The 18,932-nt window shown below is 43.9% G+C and overlaps 2 protein-coding genes across 2 annotated transcripts in view; one reads left to right on the forward strand and one right to left on the reverse strand.

Moving 5' to 3' along the window:
- Positions 1-18,932, forward strand: part of IFT140 (intraflagellar transport 140) — a 164,866-nt gene that overhangs the window by 62,007 nt on the left and 83,927 nt on the right. Inside the window, exons 17-18 of the mRNA XM_040356657.1 lie at positions 612-743; positions 8,409-8,611. Of these exons, the coding sequence (XP_040212591.1) occupies positions 612-743; positions 8,409-8,611 (335 nt within the window). The remainder of the gene's footprint in view (positions 1-611; positions 744-8,408; positions 8,612-18,932) is intronic.
- The window catches only part of TMEM204 (transmembrane protein 204), a 28,768-nt gene continuing 27,592 nt past the window's right edge, over positions 17,757-18,932 (reverse strand). Inside the window, exon 3 of the mRNA XM_040356658.1 lies at positions 17,757-18,143. Coding sequence (XP_040212592.1) covers positions 17,899-18,143 — 245 coding nt within the window. The 3' untranslated portion in view covers positions 17,757-17,898. The remainder of the gene's footprint in view (positions 18,144-18,932) is intronic.

Below are 18,932 nucleotides of genomic sequence, written 5' to 3' on the forward strand. Positions count from 1 at the left end.
TGTAAAGTTATTCCCCATAAAGGAGGTGCAACCCAGCAGCAGACATGCAAAGGTCTGCACCAGGGAACACAAGCCGGCGTATTTTACGTTGGACGTGTGTCTGGCTGGGCGTAGGTTACGTTTGCGCCGTACGCAGTGATCCGGCGTAGTTTAGGCAGTTGTTCCGACGTGGTTGTGAGCAGGCGCAGGGGGATGCATCCACGTCACGGCGCATGCGCAGTTCGTGATACGTATCTGTCTGGCGCTCGGCCCATCATTTGCACGGGGTCACGCCTCATTTGCAAGGGTCACGCCCACTTCCACCTACGCCGGCGTACGCCTTCGAGACCCACGCCACGCTGGCGCAGCGTTGGGAGCACTGGCTTGCTGAATTCCATTCTTGCCTCTCTGCGCTACGTTGGCGTGGCGTACAGTGGTTACTCTACGGCAGCGTAATGTGCGCCGTGCTCTCTGTGAATCTGGGCCTAATTTCCTATTTATTTTCTCTGGAGAATAATTTAAGATATGAATGTAGTGAAATGTTTTATCAATAATGAAGCAGGTAAAATGTTTACATCCTCCGGTCACTGGATATTAGGAGATGGCCTAAGTGTTTATTTCTACCTTTACAGGAAGATGTGCTGGTCATGTCATTTTTCAGCACCCAAGAACATGGTTTGCTACTTCAGGAAAGCTACCCCAGGCCAGCAGCCCTCCAATCACTTCTTGGTATAGAAGTTCCATACTGTTATTTCACAAAGAAGGTGCGTAACCTGCCGTCTTGTCACATAAATGTGGCTGCTAATACAGGGAAGCTCCTTGTATTATTTAATCAATACATTAAGTTTCCTGAACCTTGTCTAATGCAATGTGGTGATTTACTAAAGGCTCATCCACACATCCCTGGGCATTCACCTGCTTAGATCAATGCAGCCTCAGTTGCTTTCTATGAGCCTTGTTCACTAATGTGCATCCTTAAAATTAATTATCAATTTATTTTTTCTGTTCACTTACCTTATTTAAGCCTATATCTAATTTCACTTCCTCCTTTAGCGGTCGCGGCTGTGGAAGTAATTTCCGGTTTTGCATTGGCTCCTGGGAGATCTTGGCCAGCTTGGCATGGCACTGCTCCCGTAATATATATATATATATATATATATATATATATATATTTTTTTTAAATTGTATATTTATTAAATTTTTCCATGAAGTTCAATGAAAACAAGAAGTGCATTTTGAACAGTATTATCGCCAAAAATTACTCGATTCGTATGTAGACAACAACAGAATAGACTTACAATAATACAAGTATAGGAGGTGGTATAAAATTGCAGAACAATTCGGGGGGGATGAGGGAAGGATGGATCGGGAGAGCAAGCTTAACAAACAGGTAACATTATATCTCACTAATAAGAATTATTACTCTCCAGATCAGCTATCAGCAAGGGTCCCAGAGTACCCAAACTGAAGGACCAGGGAACTCTAGGGGCAACTTGACTGAAGGGAAAGAGGGGGGGATCCCATAATATTTAACATTGGCGTCTATGGAAATTGGCATGGCAAGCTGACCAAGATTGCACCGCACTTCACATGCACGAGATCGGCAGGTGCATGCTGGGTAGCCAGCACGCGCAGAATCCAGGAAGGTGGACACTGTGGCTTCGGATGCCCACACTGGAGATGGCAGCACTGTGCAGAAACTTCACAAAGTAAGAAAACGATGCTGCACAAATAGAAAACTGGGCAAAGTTTACAGCATACCTCTGTTACATTGCACGAGGCATGTGTATTCTATAGGTATTTTTATCTTTAAAAGTCATATTTCAGCCAAAACTCTGCTTTAAATCTAAAAAAAAAAACGTGATGCTTTGTGTACACTATGCTGCAAACTTTTGATGTGTAGATGGGTATAAACAAAGCCTTAAAGCACATTTATCAAACACAGGGCCCGCAGGCCTAATCCGCCCCGCCAGGCTATTTCCTGTGGCCCTCGCACCTCTCCTGTAGCTGGGCATCCCCCTCGTCTCCACCCCACCTTGTCTCAGCAGTTGGCAGCAGAAAGGAGAGCAGAACTCCTCCGCCAGATTCTGCGCTTCTTCATCGAGCCACTGAAATACTCGTCTCTATCCCCCCTGTCTTCACTGTCGGCAGCAGAGAGGAGGGCAGGACACCTCCTACAGATCCTGTGACTTTCTGTGCAGTCGCAGCACCCACGTCTATGCCTCTCCTGATCTCAGCATTCAACAGACTTCGGCAGCTGACTCCAGTCCTCCTCTGATCCTCCTCCAGACCCTGCACTTTTTGTTTCCCAGCTTCACCCTCAGCTTCTTCCCGGCAGGAGCAAAAAGTCAAGGGGGACTCTTGACTTTTGATGGTGTTTGATGAAATCGGCAGTAGAGTGCTGTAGACATTTAGTCTTACAGATACAACCGGCCTTTGGAGGGCAACCATAATGCCGATGTGGCCCACGATGATGTTGACTTTAACATCCCTGCCTTAAAGGCTTTAAATTTAATTTTGGGGGAAAAAAGAATAAATGCACATATTTTTGCAGTAAAAAAGGTGCGTTTGTTATTTTGTTCCTTCAGGAGCCTGCAAAGCATTGCACCCGTGATCAGTGGAACTCAGGTGACATTCTAGACTCCTGCAAACAAGCCCTACAGTTTTTAGCCTGAACCACTGTATGGGCTGTCAGTTTGAAAGCTGCAGGGCTTGTGAATTTATTACAAGGGTGCTCATCAATGAAAACTACTAGCCGTCTGCCGTGGGGGTAGATGGGACTTGTAGTTCTCTCATTCATGGTTGTCTGGGAATGAATGACACGGCTGTGTAGGTGGAGCTCGGCACAGCCACTCTGTTTTTAAAATGTGACAGTGGGGGCAGGGAGAGGATCCCCTGCCCGCTGTCACGGGATGGGGGGGGGGGGGGGCGTGCAGGAGCACGTTATGTGTTTCATACTAAATATTAGGTGTAAAGTGTAACATGCTCCAAAAGGTGAACTTATCCTTTAAGGAAATAAGACTGTTCCCTTAGCATACTGAATGTTGGCTAAGCTTAGTAAAACGATGATTCAAAGTAAACAGAGGTCCACCCTATTTTCTAGCACTCATTTTGTAAACGGCTTCCACTCCTTTAGTAAATCAACCCAACCATGTTGTATGCATGTTGTTGTTATTGTGCTTTGTGCTGTCCAAAAAACTGTTTTTTATTTATGAGTTTCATTTACTATGCACGCATTTTTATTATTTTTTTAAACCCTTTTTGTTTTTCATGAGCATTTTTTTTTATTTTTTTTGTGTTTTTTCTTTTATATTATTATTTGCTTTACATTCATTTTATGTTTGTCTTTTCATCATTTGCCTTCAGTTGTTGTTTCGGAGGGGCTGTGTATATCAGCCTGTCGTAAGTATTAAAGATGTCGTTTCTGCAAACTTTGGCCTTATTTTTAGTTTATGTTCCCATCTTGATCATTGACAACAATAGTTTTAATTTCCTGAATGAAAGGGTCAGTCCACCCAAAAGTGCTGTCGGGTCATGTCTGTGAAGTTTCTCATTTATCCAGGTCATGGTATAACTAGTAGTGGTTAGTCACATTCTTAAAGCGGAATTAAACTCAAAAAACAAAACTGACAGCTCTGCCCCCTCACACAGAAGAGATGGCGGGAGCATGTTTGGGTAAAGTGGCGGATTGCTGGCGGGAGGGTTGGTAGGGTACAAGGGACCTCCCTTAGCAGAAACACACAGTAAATTGTTACATTTTTATGTCCAAAATAAATGCAATAAGTAAGGTGCTTTATCCTTTTGGTGTTATATGTTTGGACATATTAGACCCCTTTCACGCGCTTTGCAGACGCTATAACGCTAAAAATAGCGTCTGCAAAGGGCCCTGAAAGAGCTGCTTCTCACACTCCAGTGTGAAAGCCCGAAGGCTTTCACACTAGAGCGGTGCGCTGGCAGGACGCTAAAAAAAGTCCTGCTAGCAGCATCTTTGACGCGGTGAAGGAGCAGTGTGTACACCGCTCCTCCATCGCTCCTGCTCATTGAAATCAATGGGCAGCATGGCCATACCACTGGCAAAGTGTCGCTGTTGCAGCGCTTTGCAGGTGGTTTTAACCCTTTTTCGGCCGATAGCGGGGGTTAAAAGCACCCCTCTAGTGGCCGAATACCCCCGCAAAAACGACTGTAAAGCACCGCTAAAAATAGGGGTGCTTTACCGCCGCCCACGCCCCAGTGTGAAAGGGGCCTTAGAGATTCTCCTGAACCGAGGAAGCAGCTTGGATGAATAGGGAAACATCTTTAAGATTACAGAAGTCCAGTTAAAGCGGAGGTTCACCCTATAACACGTATATACCATTCTATCCAGCATACTGCCGACATGTACAGTATGCTATTTTTTTTTCGCTGTACATACCGTCGTATAGCTATCCCCCCCCCCCCCCCCGGCTTCCGGGTAGTGCCTCCCGCGGGAATGGGCGTTCCTATTCAGAGACTAAGTGATTGACGTGATGACAAAAGCTTTCCCACGGCGCATAATGCGCGTCACCAGTTTTCGGAAGAAGCCGACCTGCGAGTCGGCTCTATACGGCGCTATACGGCGCTTCCGCACCGACGTTCGGCTTCTTTTAGAAACTTGTGACGCACATTATGCGCCGGGGGAAGCTTTTGTCATCACGTCAATCACTTAGGGCCAGATCCACAGCCAGCCGCCGTAACTTAAATATTCCCATTTAAGTTACACTGCCGGAAAATTTCGACCTAAGTACCAGATCCACAAAGCACTTACCTAGAAATTTTCGGCTGTGTAACTTAAATCCGGCCGGCGCAAGGCGTTCCTATTCAAATGGGGCGAGTCCCATTTAAATTAGGCGCGCTCCCGCGCCGGCCGTACTGCGCATGCTCACGACGTAATTTTCCCGACGTGCTTTGCGCGGTTTTACGTTGCGCCGGGTTTTGAGAATCGCGACGGGCAGTTAACAGTTTAGGCCTTGTAAAAGCAGCCCTAATTTTACGATTGCAAACTAATACTTACGGAGAAAAAACGAAGCGTAAAAGCTTTGTGGATCTCCGTAAGTGCTAATTTGCATACCCGAAGCGGCATTTCGACGAGAAATGCCCCCAGCGGCGGCTGCGGTACTGCATCCTAAGATCCGACAGTGTAAGTCCCTTACACATGTCGGATCTTCTGCCTATCTATGTGAAACTGATTCTGTGGATCAGTTCCATAGATAGAAACAGGGATACGACGGCGTACGACGGCGTATCAGTAGATACGCCGTCGTATCCCTTTTGTGGATCTGGCCCTTAGTCTCTGAATAGGAACGCCCACTCCCGCGGGAGCCACTACCCGGAAGCCGGGGGGAAAATAGCTAATCGTGAAAAAAAACAGCATACTGTACATGTCGGTATATACATGTTTTTTAGGGTGAACCTCCGCTTTAACTGTAACGTTATTAGATGTCAGCTTAACAGACAAACAACCTGGCTGCACAAAGGCCTAGAGTATCCCTTGAACATGTTATTTCCCTATTACTCAAACCCTTCCATCATTGAAAGAACAAATTATTTTGTCTACCATCGATGCCGTCCACCTTTAGGTTTATTGCTGTAGTACAGTTATGCTTTAAAGTGTAAAATGTAAGTCCAGTCGATTCCTAACTTCGCTTATATCTGCTCCACCCTGCTTTAAACCCTCTTCTATCTACCCTGTGAAAGGAAGATGTCTATACTTTCCTATTCTCAGAATGATTTGGTCCAGACACATGATCATTGGCAGCTCAGTGTAGAAGAGGAGTGACAGCCAACAATGGATGCCCCATAGTAGCCCATGGGTGACATCATCGCCCAGGTTCTGCAGCCGTTGTCGGCTATCTTTCCTCTTCACTGAAGCCAGCCACCGGGGAGATCATGTAACTAGACCAGATCGCTCCCAGAATAGATAAGTATTCACATCTTGCATTCATGGGGTGGATAGAATAGGGTTTAGAATGGGGGTGGGGGCAGGGCTAAGCTTAGTTAGGAATAGGCTAACTAAGTTCCACTTTAATATCTGATTTACAGTGGGGAAAATAATTATTTAATCCCCTCCTGATTTTTTAAGTTTGCCCATTGACAAAGAAATTAAGGATCTATATTTTTTTTTAAATGATAGAAACAGAATATCAACCAATAAAAAACACATAAAACAAATGGTATAAATTAAGTAAAATAAGTATTCGATCCCCGACCAAAACATGACTTATTACTTGGTGGAGAAACCCTTGTTGGCAATCAGAGGTAAGGTATAGTTGGTAACCAGGTTTGCACACATCTCAGGAGGGATTTTGGTCCACTCTTCTATACAGATCTTCTCTAAATCCTTAAGGTTTCTTGGCTGCCTATTGACAACTCAAAGTTTTAGCTCCCTCCATACATTTACCGGTACTATAGGATTAAAGTCTGGAGACTGACTAGGCCACTCCATGAGCTTAACCTGCTTCTTCTTGAGCCACTCCTTTGTTGCCTTAGGCCCCATACACACGAGAGGATCCATCCGCTGGAATTGATCCGCGGACCGGCTCCAGCGGATAGATCCCCTGGTGTGTACAATCCAGCGGATCTGTTTCCGCGGATTTTTATCCCCTGGGATGGATTTCCAGCGGATAAAAATTTGAAGACATGCTTTAAAATCTATCCGCTTGAATCCATCCCAACGGATTGATCCGCTGGTCTGTACAGACTCACCGGATCAATCCGTCCGAATCAATCCCCCGCATGCGTCGTAATGATTCGACACATGCGTGGAATTCCTTATATGATAGCGTCGCGCACGTCGCCGCGTCATCATCGCGGCGACGGCGCGACACGTCATCGCGATGGGATTTCGGCGCGGATTTCGATCCGATGGTGAGTACACTCCATCGGATCAAAATCCTCGAAAATCCTCGAGAGGATTTATCCGCGGAAACGGTCCGGTGGACCGTATCCGCGGATAAATCCTCTCGTGTGTATGGGGCCTTAGCGGTATGTTTTGGGTCATTGTCATGCTAGAAGACCCATCTATGACCCATCTTCGGTGTTCTGGTTGAGGGAAGAAAGTTCTCATCCAAGATTTTACAATACATGGCCCTGTCCATTGGACCCTCAATGCAGCAAAGTCAGCCTGTACCTTCAGCAGAGAAACAGCCCCAAAGCATCATATTTCCACCTCCGTGCTTGACTGTAGGGATGGTGTTCTTAGGGTCATAGTCAGTATTTTTTTTCCTCCAAACACGACAAGTCGAGTTAATGCCAAATAGCTCAATTTTGGTCTCATCTGACCACAACACTTTCTCCCAATCCTTCTCTGAATCATTTAGATGTTCATTGGCATGACTGTACATGTGCCTTTTTCAGGAGAGGGACTCCTATATAGAAATATAGGATGAAATATAGGACTTTAGAAAATGTATAGAGGGAGCTGAAACTTCGAGTTGCCAAGAAACCTTAAAGTGGAGGTTCACCCTAAAACAATTATCTAACATTACATCCAGCATGTACGACATGTACAGTATGCTGGTATTTTTGTTTTTTTTCGCCGTACATACCTTTATATCGTTATTTTCCCCCCGGCTTCCGGGTCTGATTCCCGCGGGACTGGGCGTTCCTATTGAGAGGTTAGATGATTGACGTCTGGTGAAAAACTTCCCATGGCGCATAAGGCGCGTCACCAGTTTTCCGCAAATAGCCGACCTGCGAGTCGACTCTATACGGCGCTATACGACGCCTACGCCCGCCATATAGAGCCGACTCGCAGGTCGGCTATTTACGGAAAACTGGTGACGCGCCTTATGCGCCATGGGAAGTTTTTCACCAGACGTCAATCATCTAACCTCTCAATAGGAACGCCCAGTCCAGCGGGAATCAGACCCGGGAGGCCGGGGGGGAAAATAACGATATAATGGTATGTACGGCGAAAAAAAAAAAAAAAAAATACCAGCATACTGTACATGTCGTTCGTATGCTGGATGTAATGTTAGATAATTGTTTTAGGGTGAACCTCCACTTTAAGGATTTAGATCTGTAAAAAAGAATGGACCAAAATCCCTCCTGATAACTACAAGAAACGTCTTACCGCTGTGATTGCCAACAAGGGTTTCTCCACCAAGTACTAAGTCATGTTTTACTTGGGGATCAAATGCTTATATTACTCACTGAACTGCAACTCAATTTATAACATTTTTATCTTGTTTTTTCCCTCTGGATTTTTGGTTGATATTCTGTCTCTATCATTTAAAATACACCTATAATACAAATTATAGACCCTTCATTTCTTTGTAAGTGGGCAAACTTACAAAATCTGCAGGGGATCAAATAACTATTTTCCCCACTGTATGTTTGGGGGCCCTCCCTCCTCGTTGCAGCTGGATAAACTAGATTTGTATTTGTTTGCTTATGATGTCATACATTCACAGTCAGGAGAAGAAGATGAGAAATCTGTCCCCGGAGAAGAAGGCACACCAGATATCCCCCATATGGTGGCAAAGAAACCTCTACGAGATTTTATCGGGTTGGAGGATTGTGAAAAGGTAACCCGGGATGCCCTGCTTAACTTCAGCTTCTACCTCACCGTGGGAGACATGGACGAAGCCTTTAAATCAATCAAGCTCATTAAGAGGTAAGACAAAATGTTTTCTTTTACAGGTCACCTTTACAACATAGTTTTTATTTTATGAAGAAGAGTACGGGACTTTTGTATACAAACATTAAGGGCCCATTTACATAATTTCATTAAAACAATGCACTAGAACGGGAAGATGTGAATAAGCCCTAAAGAAAAAAATTATAGAGAAAGGCAGACCGTGTTGTTATTTTTAGCCTGCAGTTTTTTTTTTAGCTTGGTTCTAATATCAGACTTCAAAAAGTAAAGATAGATAACTTACTGGTACCAACAAAGCCTCGAATTAAAGGGGTTGTAAAGGTACAATTTTTTTTCCTAAATAGCTTCCTTTACCTCAGTGCAGTCCTCCTTCACTTACCTCATCCTTCCATTTTGCTTTTAAGGCCTCATTTCCACTGGCGTTTTTACAGCCACTGTTGTTAGGCTTTTTTACAGCTTAAAAACGCCTGTCCATGTTTATTTTGTAAAAAAAAAAAAAAAAAAAAAAAAAATTTTTTTTTGTGAGCTGCAGCTTTTTTAGCGTTTTTGCGCGTTTTTGAGCGTTTTTGAGCGTTTTTTAACGTCTGGCGTTTTTACAGCTCTACTCTGGAGCTTCAGAACGCCCTGGTCCCGCGTTTTTTTTACAGCTCAAAAACGTCAATGCCACTTGCAGCTCAAAAATGCCTATGTGGGAATGAAGCCATAGAATAACATGGACAGGCGTTTTTAAGCTGTAAAAAACGCTCAGAAACGTGGCTGTAAAAACGCCAGTGGAAATGAGGCCTAAATGTCCTTATTTCTTCTGAGAAATCCTCACTTCCTGTTCTTCTGTCTAAAACTACACACCGTAATGCAAGGCTTTCTCCCTTGGACTTCAGGAGAGTCAGGACGCTCTCTACATTAAAGATAGAGAAAGGAGCTGTGTGTTAGTGGGTGTCCTAAATCTCCTGTAGTCCAAGGGAGGGGGCGAGCACGACACTCCACACCAGGGAGAAAGCCTTGCATTACTGTGTGTAGTTACAGACAGAAGAACAGGAAGTGAGGATTTCTCAGAAGAAAATAGGACATTTAAAAGCAAAATGGAAGGATGAGGTAAGTGAAGGAGGACTGCACTAAGGTAAAGGAAGCTATTTAGTGAAAAAAAAATTACACCTTTACAACCCCTTTAACCATGAAACAATGCATAAGCTCTGCTGCATGGGGTGAAGTCAAGTCACTTGGTGCACTCCGCATCATTACAAATGGTACTATGGGTTAGTAATAAGAGGAGGAGTGTCCTGTAAGGGGGGGGGATGTTAATGGGTCAGTCCAAATCTGCACCTAGGACTAAAGGTAATTAAATGATAGCTGTACATTGAAGCTGGCCATGGATGGATCGAAATTCGCCTGGTTCAGCAGGGAGTGGCCACATTTCGATCCATCTATGGCTGTTCCCACTCCACAGAAGTTAATTGCTGGTGTGTTAATGTTGAAATATTTTCATTTAATCAGCAGCTGCAGCCAATTGCTAATTGGCTACAGTGCTGATCATTGTATTTTAACAACGGTGGAGTGGTGGATGGAGAAATCCTTCCCGCTATGCTATTGTTTTCTGACAGTGCGGAATATTCCGCCATCCACCTTGCTTGTGTGGAAGGGGGGAATCCATTTGTTGGGATGATCGAAGGAAAAAAAAATACCCATCTATGCTCCCTTGCCACCAGCATTTCCCTAATGAACACATCTACCCTTGTTCCTGCCATACCTTCGCTGTGCAGCCTACATGGACCCTCACTGTCACCACAGAATCGTTTCTTGTCAAGGCAGTTTTTGTTCTATGTATGAGCTGAAATCTCAATTTGTTCTTATGAAAATGCCATCTATTATGCATCCCGACAGAAGGTGACTTCTCCAAAGGACTGAAAGGAGGTTTTTCTGGGAGGCTGTGCAGTGACAGCTTAGGAGGCTTTTAGTGGACCACAATGTAAAGATCTGTCAGGAGAAGAGGATTATAGTAAATATCATTTTTTTTTGCTATCTGTAATTATAGACAGATTTGGGTTCATTGCCTAATTTCCGACAAGAAAAGTTCTATGCATGCTTTTGGTTGGAAATTCCGGCCGTGTGTAAGCTCCATCAGACATTTTCTGTCAGAATTTCCGACAGCAAAAATTTGAGAGCTGATTCTCAAATTTTCTGACGGGAAAAGTTCTTGTCGGAAATTTCAATCGTCTGTATGCAATTCCGACGCACAAAAAAACATGAATGCTCGGAATCAATTTGACGCATGATCTAAATCATTGAACTAAATTTTTCTCGGCTCGTTGTAGTGTTGTACGTTACCGCGTTCTTGACGGTCGGAATTTCAGACAACATTTGTGTGACCGTGCGTATGCAACACAAGTTTGAGCCAAAATTCAGTCAGAAAAAAATCCACTTGTTGGAATTTCGATCGTGTGTACGCAGCTTTAGGCTCTGTTCACATTACTGCAACCTGAAAGTCACGCGACTTACAATGCGACTTTGCCAGGCAACTTGAGTGCTACTTTGATGTGACTTTCGGGAACAAGCGAGCGCCCCCCCTCCCTCCTGAACCATACCTGACCACATGCCCTCAATTTAGAGGGTGGGTGCTTTGGGGCAGGGGGGCCCTGCGCCCCCCACCCCAAAGCACCTTGTCCCCATGTTGATGAGGACAAGGAAGAAGGAGTCAATGCTCCAGGTGGGTGTGCTGAGCAATCAGAGGTTTTTCAGAAACTCAAGGGTGCCGGCACTGCACAAGGAAAATGATAGAGGCTAGGGAAAAATGGACAGCCGCACTCCAATAGACCTTTCGGTTGTCTTTATTGTAAAATCAGAACAGAAAATGCACTACAAAAACGCAACAAAAAAATGGGGATAGCAGCCAACGCGTTTCACACTTTGGGTCAGTGCTTAGTCAAGCCAGGTCTATTGGAGTGCGGCTGTCCATTTTTCCCTAGCCTCTATCATTTGATGAGGACAAGGGTCTCTTCCCAACAACCCTGGCCGTTTTTTGTCGGGGTCTGCGGGCGGGGGGATAATCAGAATCTGGAAGCACCCTTTAACAAGGGTTACCGAGATCCTGCCCCACCCAAAAACAATGTCAGTGAGTATGGGGTACCCCTACCCATTCACCTGAAAAAAGTGTCAAAAATAAAAACCATACACAGGTTTTTGACAAAATAATTTATTAAATCAGCTCCAGCATCTTTTCCGATTTCTTCTCCCCTTTGCGGCTCTTCTCCGTCTTCTGGCGATGTCTTCTTCCATGCCATTTTTTTTTTTTTTGCCGTGGAGTTTCCCCTAAAGATTCAAACAAGACACAAAGTGCCTGGTAATGTCGGGATCAAAGTCGGATCCCCGTTCATGGAAGTCGGACGGATGACGGACTTCAAGTCACAGGGCAAAGTCCGATCCACAGTCGTACGACTCGTGTTGTAACAGTGTGAACCCGGCCTGAAACATTTAAACTTTGACAAAAAAAAAATGGAAGTTGATTGGTTTCGATGCAGAGCTGCACCAGATTTTGAACTCTCCAGTTTTAGTAAATCATCCCCATTGTCTTGATATATTATATGTATACATCCATCTTACTCTTTCATTCCGTCCAATATTATTATATCCTGATATGGTTGCCTAAGTGATGACCGGTTAGTATGCTGCTGGGATCCGGGTCCAGACAGAGAGCACAGATCATATTTGTACGGAAGTCTCTTGAATGATGATTTCAGCATTATTGGGTTTGAGGGGAAGTGACCCTGACCTGCTCTGCTTTGGGCATTGCTTGTGCAGAAGACTAATGCTTCTTCCACACTGACAGAGGAAATGTCCTCTTGTATTATCTCTAAACGAAATCTACAGGAAAATGGCAGTTGCTTGTTTAATGGAGAGGTTTTCACACCAATTAGGAAGTGCTTGCAAAATGAAGAACTAGAAATGTCCTGCAATTAGGGGACTGTGGAGTGCCCATTACAAACAGTGTGAACAAGGGTGATTGTGAACATGCCAAATTTATCAGAGTAGAGGGCACTACTTGCATAAATGACACCATGCAGAGAGAAGCCATCAGTGTGCTATATGTGCTTACTGTGCACATATACCCCCTTCCTGACCAGGCGAAATTTCAGCTTTCTGCACTCTCACGCTTTGAATGACAATTGCGCGGTCGTGTGACGTGGCTCCAAAACAAACCTGACGTCCTTTTTTCCCCACAAATAGAGCTTTCTTTTGGTGGTATTTGATCACCTGTATGGTTTTTATTTTTTGCGCTATAAACAAAAATAGAGTGTCAATTTTGAACAAAAACACAATATTTTTTACTTTTTGCTATAATAAATATCCTCAGTTTAGTCCAATATGTATTCTTCTACATAAAAAAAATCGCAATAAGCCTATAGTGATTGGTTTGCGCAAACGTTATAACGCCTACAAAATAGGGGATAGAATTATGACATTCTTTTTATAATTTTTTTTTTTTTTACTAGTAATGACGGCAATCTGCGATTTTTGTCAGGACTGCGATATTACGGCGGACATATCGGACACTTTTGACACTTTTTTGGGACCATTCACATTTATACAGCGAACAGTGCTATAAAAATGCACTGATAAAAGTATAAATGTGACAGGCAGGGAAGGGGTTAACACTAGTTAGCGATCAAGGGGTTAAATATGTTCCCTGCTAGGTGATTCTTACAGTGGGGGGAGGGGACTGACTGGGGGAGGTGAGCGATGGTTATCCCTATGTACAAGGGACTTCTCTCCCTAACTGGACGTGGATCTCTGTGTTTACACACAGAGATCCACGTCCCTTGCTCTGTGACTGCCGATCGCGGGAGCCTGGCGCACATCGCGGCCCGCCAGGCACGCGCATCGGTACCTGTGCGACACTCGCGCCCCCCAGCGGCACGCAGCCAAAGGCCGTATATTGACGGCCCCCGGCATTCTACAGCCACCTTGTAGTCGTAAATAGTCGGCAGCCAGATGGCAAGAGGTTAAGCAAAGTGGAAGGTGACACAGATAAAGTTTATGTATAACCAAAACTTTTTGCATAAAGTAGGGAACATTTAATTCGGTGTCAGTGTTTCAATTGTGGGGAGATTCATCCTCTCTAATTGTCCTGGTGGGCATACAGAGATAGACATTTATGAAAGCTTTGGGGAGATCTCCTCTCAATTCCTATTGTATCTCCAGAACAGGAAGTGAAGGGAAATCTCTTCAATGGTATATAGATAGACAAACAATAAACACATGACAGGTTTTAATTCTTTCTTGCTCTCTCCAAATCTGAAAAATAAGGTTTGGCTTTACTTATACCTAAATAGCATAGAACATGCCACATGGCGTTGCATTAAAGTGAACTTTATTGTGCAAGGTGGGGGATACCCTATAATGTCTAGTTGTGATTGACTATAGAATAGCTTACAAGGTAAGCACTGAGTGTTATTTCTGTCCACTGCCTCGTTCCTTGTCACTTTTGACAAGTTTTCTTGACACCAAAAGAAAAAAGATGACAGGGGAGGGATCTTCAGCTGATTGACAGCCTCAGCTCTGTTCCTGTGTGCTGTGTGAAGGGGGTGTGTCTTTTTCTTTCCAATCATCTCCCATAACCAAGAGCCTTCCTCACTGATGAAACGTTAGCTCTCCGCCCCTGGCTTTTAAAGCTGAGAGATCCTGTGTAAATTCTGCACCTTGAATGGATATAGAGGAAGGATGGCTGTAGATAAACAGAAAAACTATGTAGGAGGATTTGTTTAAAGGGGTTGTAAAGGTAAATGTTTTTTCACCTTACTGCATCCTATGCATTAAGGTGAAAAAACATCCGATGGTACCGCCCCCCCCCCCCCCCCCCCCCCCCCGAGCCCCTGTTTTACTTACCTGACCCTTCGAAAGTCCCAGGCGCGTCCACGTGATGCTCTTCGGTTCCCAGCCTGGCCGTTGATTGGCTGGGCTGGACGGATTGATAGCAGCACAGCCATTGGCTGACGCTGCTGTCAATCACAGCGGATGACGCGGCGCGCTGGGGGGCAGGGCCGAGTGATACAGTTGGCGGCTATGCCCGCCGCTGTATCACGGGAGTGCACTCGCAAAAGCTTTCCACCATGTGAGCTCGCTCGCATGAAGGTAGAAAGCTTTTCCAAGGAGGAGCCGAGACAGCCGCCGAGGGACCCCAGAAGACAGGTTTAGGGGACACTCTGTGCCAAACGAGCTGCACAGTGGAGGTAAGTATAACATGTTTGTTATTTTAATATTTTTTTTTGCCTTTAGTGACCCTTTAATCTCTTTGTAACACCTAAGGCCAGTCACTTCTCTGGGTATATGGAAGGGTTTACAACCACATTAATGCTGGTGTCTGAACACAATGCATCTCAGTTTGTTGTATGTGGGGCTGTGTAGCCGCAGACCGGTCAGGGTACCCTTGCTGACCCGTGTCCACAGCCAAAGGCCCCTACAATGGACATGTGAGCATCAGAACTGGACCACAGGTCTATGGAAGAAGGTGGTTTGGTGTGATGAATCATGTTTTCTTTTACATCATGTGGAAGGCCAGGTGCATGTATGTCACTTACCTGGGGAAAAGATCAAACCAGGATGTACTATGGAAAGAAGACAAGCCTGCAGAGGCAGTGATCTGCTACTCACAACTTGGTGCCAGATACTACAGCATACCTTTCAGATGTCTAATAAAATCCATGTATTGACAGGTCACTTCTGTTTTAGTGGCAAAAGGGGGACCTACTCAGTATTAGTTGGGTGATCATAATATTATGGCTGTTTGATGTACAGGGTGGGCCATTTATATGGATAAACCAAAAACAAAAGTTGGATTCAAAATGGCTGACTTCAAAATGGCCACCATGGTCACCACCCATCTTGAAAAGTTTCCCCCCTTACATATACTAATGTGCCACAAACAGGAAGTTAATATCACCAACCATTCCCATTTTATTAAGGTGTATCCATATAAATGGCCCACCCGGGTGTATCCATATAAATGGCCTACCCGGGTGGATCCATATAAATGGCCCACCCTGTAGATTGTAATGATTTTATAGTACAGGTTGGTGATCTTCTGCCTTTGTTTTTTGCGTCAATTACTGTTCCTAGTTACAAGTGGCTACATTTTGCCTTAGCTATTTCTGTGCGAGTAATAGAATCTTGTACCATGTTCAATGCCGTCGATAGAGTGGTACCACCAGGCCACCTGTGGGGGCACACAGGGGGGGGTTCTGTGTGGCGGGACAGAAGCACGGTTACAGAACATTGCAATGTATCTGTGTCTCTCCCTCCAGCAGCTAAAAGCTGGTTTCTCCACCTTTCCCTTCCGCCGGCTTTCAGCTGCTGGAGGGAGAGACACCGACGCAGTGCAGTATTCTGTAATTGTCCTTCTGTCCCACCGTACTGATTATCCTCCCTGTGCTGCCCACATCTAATTCCCCCCTGTGTGCCGGGCCCTTCGTCGTCCCTCTGCAGTGCTGCTTCCGTCTACAGATGGTTGCTGCAGACACACTGTATTGGACGCAGTAAGCGATCGGTTTAGATCACTCCTGTGGCATTCATAACTGGGTTTACTGTGCTTCAGTTTATAAATGAACAGGAGCCTCTGTCTCCTATTCATTCATCTGCAGTGCAACTGAGGCTACTGTTAAAGGAATTGATGCGTCCTCAGTACCTTTCTCTGTCTCAAAGGTGAGATATTAGGGGTCTGAACCCCTGTTTCATCCAACCCCCCCCCCCCCAACAGCTTTGTAAATAAAAATTGTAAATAATCGTTTAAAAAATGTAAAAAAGTAAATACAAATATTTTTTTTTTAAATGGTCATTTTTGGGTGTCATGTCAGGTAGGCTGTGCGGGGCCCCCGTGATTTCTAACGGCAGCCATGACCGTGTTAGCCATTCATGTGCGCAGAAGGTTTCGCATTTTACACCAAAGGTACCACTTAAACTTTGTGTGCGAGTAACATAGCAAATCCATTTGTGCTCGTAACTGGTCTTTTACTTAGACATAAATTTTACAAAAAATGTGATAAATAACAAAAACATTACAATATTTTGTTATAGGTTATTTTTTATACATTAAAGCATTATAAAACTACATTTTAGACAGTCCTTTGAGCATCCTGTAAAACCCAGCTGTTCTAATCTCCAAAGTATTGTCCGCTCTCCTGGGAGGACTGGAGTCTCCATCTCTTTTCTTTCTCCGAGAATCTTGCTAGGACCCATTTTGTTAGCATTTTATTGGTCGATCGCTGTTTCCACTCTCCAGTGATAACATGTTTATGGAAACAAAAATTGTTGTAGCATAGGTCATATTAAAGGAATGCACAATGTGGAAATAGTAGACTCTCCATTATAGAAGATATCCATTTTAAGATAGATCAGGATGATATGTGCAAAATCAATATTGGACATCTCCAGGTACCAATCAAAATCTGAGAAAATGCTGTTACTTGTATCCCAAATGAGTCCAATAGTAATAACTCCTGAGAAGTCCGACTGTGTATATAGGTGGTTGCATGAGCAAAGCATCTTTAAATAATGTGAGTACGCCTCATCTTAGAACCAGGCTTTGTGTTATCTTCTCCTCCTCGCATAGCTTAAAGTGGATGTAAACCCAAAACAATTTTTTTTTTTTATGATGTCACAATGTAGAGTATAAGATTTCCTATCATCTGTGCCCAGTCTTGCCACACAGAGTTAATCCAGCTCTGAGCAATCCTCTTTTATTGTTCAGTGAAATACAACAGACTTCCAGATAAAAACCAAAGTCCTTGCATCTGAAAAAAAGTGCACAATTCCTCCCCCTCCCCTGTCTTTTGATTAAATGTTTTCAAAATATGGGGTGAGTCACAGTTCAGTGCCATGAGAAAATGCAACAGCCATCAGAATATACATAGAGCTGGAGGGATAAGGGGAGGGGATGTGAATTGAGCACTTTTTACAGAAGCTGTGCATGTCTGCAAGCAGTGCAAGAGATATGTAAATAACCTGTCACTCAAGCAAGGACTTTGGTTTTTTATCTGGAAGTCTGTTTTATTTCCCTGAACAATAAAAAGAGGATTGCTCAGAGCTGGATTAACTCTGTGTGGCAAGACTGGGCACAGATGATAGGAAATCTTATTCTCTACATTGTGACATCAAAAAAATAAAATACAATTTTGGGTTTACATCCACTTTAATAAAATTATGCAGATTTGTTCAGGTAACACTCATGGATTCATTTGCACGCTCATTGAATGTTTTTTGGATAAAGTTACAAGGATTAATGATCATTATCATCAGACAATGCCTGTTCATTGCTGTCATTAGCATGGAGACTCAACGTAATCGTTGTCTAGGCCTCTGCGGAAGCGAGCGGTCAGCGTACGGCTGATGACAATAACACGGGGAGCCATGCAGTCCTCGCGCCGGTGGAGTATGTTCCATATGAGGATAGCAGCTGCCAGAGTGGCCAGAAGGCAAGCACCGATGTCTAGGTAACAAGACCAGGATAAATTGGTGTGGGGGCCAATGCGGTAGAAGGTCACCAATCCAATGACCAGAACAAAACCTGCAAGGGCATAGGAATGATGCTGGTTAGTTTGCAATTCATATGTCTTTCAGTCAGTCAAGATAAAGCTTTTCGTATTTTTGGATATTTTTTTTTACATTTCCATACAGTTTTCAAGTCTATCTGTAGGTTTTAAGATTTTCATAGAATAGAGAATGGTTAGAACCAATGTCAAGATTATACTGCTGTCTGTGTTCCTGCTGGGAAGAGGTCCTCTCACTTTCTATACCAGTGACCACATTCTCTCTTGATCTTGTGGAACATTCTCTATATCAGGGGTCTCCAAACTGTGGCCCTGGGTCCAAATGCGGCCCTTTGCTTGCCTTTATCCGGCCCTTGGAGATCTTTTCCTTCCAACGATACATGACAATATTCCTCCCACTGATACCAATAATGGGTCATTTTTTTTCCATTATTTTATCAATTGAGGCCAATCATGGGGCACTATTAATCCCACTGACTATTCCTCTCATTGACAAAAATGGTATGGCTCTATTCCTCAAACTGCCACCAACAATGGGGCACTATTAATCCCACTGACACCAATAATGGTGCACTATTCCTTCCTCTGACACCAGCAATAGGGCACTATAAAAAAAAATCTATCTATCTATCTATCTATCTATCTATCTATCTATCTATATCTATCTATATATATAGATAGATAGATAGATAGATAGATTTTTTTTTTAGCAAAAGACTGGAGAATAAAATGGTGGTCGTTGCAATATGTTATGTCACTTGGTATTTGCGCAGTGGTCTTTCAAACGCAATTTTTTTTGATCGAAA

This window comes from Rana temporaria, chromosome 6 (assembly GCF_905171775.1).
Source record: "Rana temporaria chromosome 6, aRanTem1.1, whole genome shotgun sequence".
NCBI lineage: Eukaryota > Metazoa > Chordata > Amphibia > Anura > Ranidae > Rana > Rana temporaria.